The following is a 7,540-nucleotide window of genomic DNA, read 5'->3' on the forward strand; positions in this document are numbered from 1 at the left end:
CGACTCAATGGCAATGGGTTTTGTTTTTTTTTTTTTCTTTAATAATAAAGATAGAAAGTCAAGAACATTGTAGCAGGACGGAAAGAAACACAAATAAACTCTACTCTATATATTTTTCTTATTTGTAAGAACTAGACTGTGACGCTTTAATTCAGGCCTAAATTCGTGCCTTATTCATTATTCATGCCTGAGCATCAAGGAATCTTGGGTAACTCTTGACTGGGAGTCTGTGTTTACTGAAGAAAGGTGTGGAATCTTATCCCACATCTAAGACAGACACTATTGGTACACAGTAGGTACTTGATGAGTATATGTGAGTGAATGAATCAATGTCTGAATGAACGTATGAATCAATGAACTACTTAAGACACTGCTCTACCTGCAACTCACATTTTTGTGAGGAATGACATGAGGGATGTACTGCAGGATCAGCTGTGCCCGCTTTCTGTCCTTGTCCAGTTCTTGGAAGAGCACACTGGGTTTGAGGTCCCTTACAAAGAAAGACACGGGTTTGAGATAATTAAAGCAAGAAAACCATTCTCTAGCGCAGGGCTGGCAAACTACAGTCTGTGGGCCAAATCCAGCCTGCTGCCTGTTTTTGTAAATAAAGTTTTATTGGAACGCAGCCACGCTCATTTGTACATGTATTGTCTATGGCTCCTTTCACACTACAGCTGCAGAGCTGACTAGTTGCAACAGAGACTGTATGACCTACAAAGCCTAAAATATTTATTGTCTGGTCCTCTACAGAAAACGTTTGCTAAGCCCTGCTCTAGTGCCACAATTTCAAGAGTTACATAAGAGCTGACAGTATCATTGATACAAATTCTATCATTTTGCAGGAGAGTAGCATTTGTTGCAGGAAGATTCCCCCACCCCCACCCTCAAACCCCTAACTGCTTTTTACTCTGGTAACTCTGCTGCTGAACTGACATTTAGCTATCACAGCCTAATGCTCAGCACAGGTGAAAGAACTTTCCATCCCAGTTTGGACAAGAACCATTTGCTAAACGTGATCTGGCTTTGTCACTAGTCATTAACCCTAATCATATTCAGCGTCAGCATCTAAGAAGCAGCTGCTAAATGATCGGTGCTGACAGTGCCTCACAGAAACAGTGGCTCTCTTTATGTAGATAAAAGGACAAGACGAAGGAGGGAAAAATCCTCTCTGCCTTAGAACATGAGTGCTAAGCCCTCGACAGCTCTGCGGCTTGGCAGTGTGACAGCGGAGTGCACACTGGCTCCCACCAAGCCCCTTCCCAAGCCCTGGTGCTCACTTTCGCAGCCAGTGGTCCTCAGGGGCAAAGCGCCTCCGGCAGTCCCGCTCATAGAGCACCATCAGCCAGCCGTGGACGGACTGGAACAGCTCCAAGGTCTCGCCCTTGGCGTTTTCTGTAGGACACACAAACAGGCGAGTCACACTCAGGGCAGAGGCGATCAGAACGAAAGAGGAGGGGAGGACAGCCTCTCGACTCCTCTGCTCATCTCCACGTCCTTGATCTCCTGCCCTCTGGATTTTACATGAAACCAAAGGAATTAAAAGATACTCTAGGAATGTTCTAGAGCCCTGGTGACGTGATGGTTAAGACCTACAGCTGCTAACCACCTGCCGCTTCCTGGAAACCCTATGGGGCAGTTCTGCTCTGTCCTATAGGCTCGCTATGAGTTGGAATTGACTCGACAGCAACAGATTTTCTTTCTAGGAATGTTTTAAGTGTCTGCGGGACTTGAGTATCACTTAGACACAATCATTCATGCTGCCTCCCACCAGCATGTCATCCAAGGGACTTTTTTAATTGAAGGAACTTTTTATTGAACTACTAGAAACACACTTCTAATCTGACTGTGAACCAGCATACGTTTGGTCATCATGGAAATCAACTCAACGAATCAACAGGACAAGAGATACAGGGCAAAACTAATCATCATTAATAATCCTTGATACACACATGCAAATCCTGAAGCACACCTGGGAGAGTGAGATTTTATAAACCACACTACCTGGTGACGTCACAGAGTATGAAGGAAGAAAATTTCCAATTATGTGAATAAATATATGTTTCCAATTAACTTTGATAGACAATAAAGAATCAGTTAATGTTCTAGGCTCTTTATAGTTTTCATGAGTGTATCATCAGTCAAACAATGGATGACTCCTTTACCTTACCTACGATTCCATCCCAGATCATCTTAAACACAAAGGAATTGAGAAAAGAGGAGATGGTGACCAGTTCTTCGAGTTTGAATGAAATTTGTTCCTCATAAACTTCAATGTCATCAAGAATTCTAAATGAGACAGAAAATTATTTAGAATTTCCCACCGAGAAAAGAAGGGAAAAAAAAAATCTGTACCATTTACTAGACAAAATAAGCAAGGTTAAGAAATAAGCTCTATTCTTATCTTTTAGAGCTACTGACTGTAAAATTTACAGATAAAATGGTATGTTTAGGATTTGCTTTAAAATAACCCGGGAGAGGGGAGTAGGTGGGGGTATACACGAAACCAAACTGGTCATAAGCAACAGGGTGATGGCTACATGAGGGTTCATTACTACTCTCTCTACTTCTATTTATCTGAAATTGTCCATAGTGAAAAGTTAAAAAATATAATTAAGAAAAAAATAAGCTCCACTCTATATCTTCCTCATTTGTAGGGATCTGACTGAGGCACTTTCCTAATTCAGGCCTCAATTCGTGCCTCATTCACGCCTGAGCATCAAGGAATCTTGGGTAACTCTTGATTGAGGGTCTGCTTACTGAGGAAATCTGTGGAAGCTTATTTCACATCTAGGACAGACACTACCGATACTTAGGTTCTTGATGAAGTACTTGATGAGTATTTATAAGTGAATGAATAAACATTTGAACCCATGTATGAATCAATGAACCATTTAAGACACTTTATAAACTAAAAAATTCATAAAACTACCCCATTCACTTCAGATTATGACTCACTCTCAGGACACCCTTCACCAGCAATTGAGATCTCCCTCTCCCCTCCAACTGCCCACTGAGCCCCTTCCTCTATGACTCTTATCCAATCTGCCACCTACAGGTCTCTGATTCCCTCCTGCCAATGTCTTTTAGCCTGAACGGAGCTGTCTGAGGTCCATTCTATCTTGTAACTCTTCACCAACCTTTTGGGAAAAAGTGGAATTAAAAGAATACCAAAAACACAAGTCAACATGTAACATCTGTTAATTTCTTGCTGTATGCCAGGCACTGTACTAAGTACTTGACATTCCTCCTCTCATTTACTCCCTATCAGTATTATCTTCATTCTAGTAATAAAGAAACTGAGGCTCAGAGAGGTTAAGCAGCTTGCCCAATAATAACAATAACAATGACAGCCAATACCTACCGTGCTCTTCAACCAGCCAGGGACTGTGCTAAGCACTCTGCATGCATTATCTCTTTTAATCCTTACCACATCCCCAAGAGGCAGGTGCTACTGTTATTCCCACCTAAACATGAGTAAACTGAGGCTCAGAGAGGTCGAGCACCTGCCCCCTTGCCCAGGGTGTCACAGTTACTAAGTAGCTGAGCCAGGTTTTGCACCGTGACTATCTGACTCCAGAACTTTCCAGTAAACTACTTAGCACAGTAACTGGCCGAGCCATGATTTGAACACAGCTCTGGAAAACACCCCAGCCTACACTCTGTGATACTGACCCAGCTCCTTGAAAGGACAGGAACTAACAAGCACTGAACACCCCCTACCTGCCAGCCACTTGGTACGTTTTCTTGTCTAACTCGTATAATGACGGCGTCACACAGGTCCAAACATACATAGCAATCATGTCAGTGATTACTTCCTTACTGACATTGTACTTTGGCCTCCTCAAACTCTAGGACAGGAATTCAGCCCCACAGCAGTGAACCTACGTGATGAGGTGCCGGGAACAGTCACAGAACAGCATTAGCATGGCCAAGAGCTGCTTGGATTCCTCGGTGTCATTGTTCAGGCATTCCAGAAAGAGCTTTAACCCTCCGTGGGGCCCCAGCTCACAGATAAATGCCCACAGTTTGGGCAGCAGGTCGTCAAGGTAAGTGAGACCTGGAAAAGGACAGACAAACCCAAGCTTCAGGTGGGGCTCCATCTGGTCCAATACTTCTCCCATCCACTGGGGAAGCAAACCACTTAAACCTATTAGTGAACATTTAATGTGTGTGAGAGAAAGAAGGTGGAATTATTAAGAACATCATTACCACCACGAGAATAACAGTGATAATCGCGAACATCAAAGAGGTGCTTATTATGTGCCAGATACCATTCTAAGTACTTTGCATGCATTGTCTCCTTGTAAAGTCCAATGTTACCTCCATTTCATAAGTGAAGAAACAGAAGCACAGAGAGGGTAGATAACTAGTCTAAAATCACACAGCTAGTAAATGTCATAGCCAGGAAAAGAGGCAAGGACTGTCTGACTCAACGTTTATACATTAAATCAGGGCTCAGAAAATTTTTCTGGAAAGGGCCAGAGAATAAACATTTTTAGGCTTTGTAGGCCAGTCTCTGTCACAACTACTCAATGCTTCTGTTGTGGCACAAAAGCAGCCATAGGTAACATGTAAACAAACGGATGTGGCTGTGTTCCAATAAAACTTTATTTACAACAATAAGTGGGGAGCTGGATTAGGCCCAGGGGCCGCAGTTTGCTGATTCTCTGCTTTTTAAACCATCTGTGCAGGCTCACTGCATTGAGCAGAGCAGTTTCCTCGCTTCTACTTCTATTATTCCACCTACATCAAAAATGAGAAAGCAGTGAATGACCACGGCAGAGGTACTCTGAAGAGTTAAATGAAAATTTAACCCTGTGGAAGCAAAAAGTGAAGGAGAGGACATTATCAGTCTGCTTCCTGACGGCTACAAAGCCTCCAACACACAGGCCACCATCACTGTTACATAATGAGATGTGTGCCCCAAATCACTCCTCAGAAAAAGGGGAGTCACCTTATATATGAGTCTTTATAATACCTCTCATTTTATAGGGCATTCTCTGAATTATTCGGTTATTAACAAAGAACTGTGTGGGGAAGATATATTAGCCTGGGGAAGAAATTCTCAAATCAATGCTACTTATGCTTACAGGGCAAACCGAAGGAATTGTTAAGGAGGCAAAGAGATGTAACACCAGTTTAATCACTCTTTATTATCCCTAAAGGTTCGGCCTCACATTTTCAAGGTGAGGAGGATGTGGTTATAAAGAGCCTTTAAAAAGCAACAGTTTCTTGACCTGGTTGGTAGTTATTCAGGTACTCAGCTCATAACCAGTCTTTAACAAGTTATGTTATATCATACAACATACAAGAGAGCCCTGGTGGCACAGTGGTTAAGAGCTTGGCTGCTAACCGAAAGGCTGGCGGTTTGAACCCACCAGCCATTCCGCAGGAGAAAAGATGTGGCAGTCTGCTTCGGTAAAGATTTACAGCCTTGGAAACCCTATGGGGGCAGTTCTGCCCAGTCCTAGAGTCGCTATGAGTCAGTATCGACTCGATGGCAACGGGGATATCACACGTAACAAAGAGGGCAGAAACCTCAGAAATTAAAAAAAGAGTAAATAATTACATTGTGGAGATCATAAACAAACCCCTGCAGGACAAAACAAGAAAAGAAACTGTCCTCAACTTATTGTGAGTGGGTACACATGGTGTGAACTAAAATATTCACTTAGAGCATCACAGATCACCTCTCAAAGTGCTGCACCCTGAGCAATATAGAGAGAACTGAAAGTGCTGGGCTCTGTAGAGCTGTGTCAGGGGACCAGCACATGGCTGCAGTATCCGATGCACATGAGGAGTGTAACAAAGTTGCATTTTAAATTGTGAGAGGAGAAAAACAGCAGTACTTTTAAAGCAGATGTGTTATTTTCTATAATTTATTTCATGTATAACTAAACTAGTACATCAAACATCATACACACACTTTAGACTAGTTTATCTTCATCCTTAAAAGCGTGTATTTCAAGGTGGCCAAAAATCTTTCTAGAAACCATCATGCTCAACACGCTCCCCTAATGCTCACAGGCTAGGGTACCCCAGGGTTGGCCTGGCCCCCCTCTCTTCTCCCTCTGCACTCTTGGGGGAACCTGCCCCAGGCCCATGCTTTAAATACAATCCCTTTGCTGATGTCCTCACATTTACGTGTCTGCCACACCTGGTCTCTGAGCTCCAGGAGAACGCAACCAAATGCCTGCTTGACATTTCTGCCTGCGTGTCCAAAAGACACCTTCAGCTCTCTCTGTTTCCCACAACTTTGACCTCCAGCTCAGCAAATGGCACCACCATCTACACAGCTGCTCAGGCCAAAAACCCTGCGCCATCTTTGAAATGCTTAGTCCCAACCCCCCAGTGAGACCTGTAGACTCAACCTCTAAAACACGCCACACATCCTCCTGCTTCCATCCCCATCCCCACTACTCTAGCCCAAGGATTCGTAACCGGGACACTTCCGCCCCCTGGGACACACTGGGCAATGTCTGGAGAGATCTCTGATTGTCACAGCTGGGCTGGAGGGCGCTACTGGCATCAACTGTGTGGAGGCCAGGGATGCTACTAAACATCCTACAATGCCCGGAACAGCCACCCACCAACAAAGAAGTATCCAGCCCAAAACTTCAAAAGTGCTGAGGTTGAGAAACCCTGATATAGTCCAAGCCAATGTCATCTCTCACCAGGGCTCCCCTGTTTCACTTTCATTGTGCCTGTCATATATTAAATATATTTTTTACTTGCTTATTGTTATCTTCCCACTTCTAGAATATAAACTCCTTGGGAACAGGGACCTGGGCTGTCTTGTTCATCTGCATATATCCTCAGCGCTTGGCACATATAGGTGCTCTATAAATTTTCGAGGAGTCCCTGGGTGGCACAAATGGCTAAGCACTTGGCTACTAATCAAAAGATTGGTGGTTTGAATCCACCCAGAAGTGCCATGAAAGAAAGCCCTGGTGATCTACTTCTAAAAGATCATAGCCACTGAAAACCCTATGGAGCAGCTCTACTCTGAATCACATGGGGTTGCTATGAGTTGGAACTGACTTGACGACAACTGGTTTGCTTTTTTGGCTTATAAATATTTGAAGAATGAATAAGCACACATGAAAGAGGGAAGAAGCAACTTACGATTTAAAAAATGTAAAATGCGGTAGAGAAGTTCCTAACCATGTGGTAAATAGCTTTTATAGCTTATAGGGAGGTTTTATACTCATATCAATTCACACCAACAAGCGCTGCGCTGTGCTCACAGCAGGGGCTTTCATCCTTGCTCATCGAAAAAGGAAAATGTTGGGCATTTCCATGTGATGAGATATTATGCAGCCAATAAAAATAAAGTTTCTGAAGAATTTTCGACAGGATAAAATGCTTATAAAATAACAGCAATGGAAAAGGAAGGATTTTATCTATATAGTACACTCAAATACAGGTGGTTAACTTTGGATTGTGGAATTAAGAGTGGTATAACTTTTCTTCTTTCTGCTTCTCTGTCTTTTCTAGTTTTCAACCATGAACACCCACGCTCTTTATATTCAGAAAAAAT

General features: G+C 43.1%; 1 protein-coding gene across 1 annotated transcript in view; it reads right to left on the minus strand.

Annotated features, from left to right (window-relative positions):
- Positions 1-7,540, minus strand: part of UBE3B (ubiquitin protein ligase E3B) — a 52,906-nt gene that overhangs the window by 24,986 nt on the left and 20,380 nt on the right. Inside the window, exons 4-7 of the mRNA XM_023733655.1 lie at positions 3,886-4,168; positions 2,168-2,286; positions 1,278-1,392; positions 391-490 (exon numbers count right to left, since the gene is read on the minus strand). Of these exons, the coding sequence (XP_023589423.1) occupies positions 391-490; positions 1,278-1,392; positions 2,168-2,286; positions 3,886-4,168 (617 nt within the window). The remainder of the gene's footprint in view (positions 1-390; positions 491-1,277; positions 1,393-2,167; positions 2,287-3,885; positions 4,169-7,540) is intronic.

The sequence above is a fragment of the Trichechus manatus genome, unplaced genomic scaffold, assembly GCF_000243295.1.
Source record: "Trichechus manatus latirostris isolate Lorelei unplaced genomic scaffold, TriManLat1.0 scaffold00061, whole genome shotgun sequence".
Classification (NCBI taxonomy): Eukaryota; Metazoa; Chordata; class Mammalia; order Sirenia; family Trichechidae; genus Trichechus; species Trichechus manatus.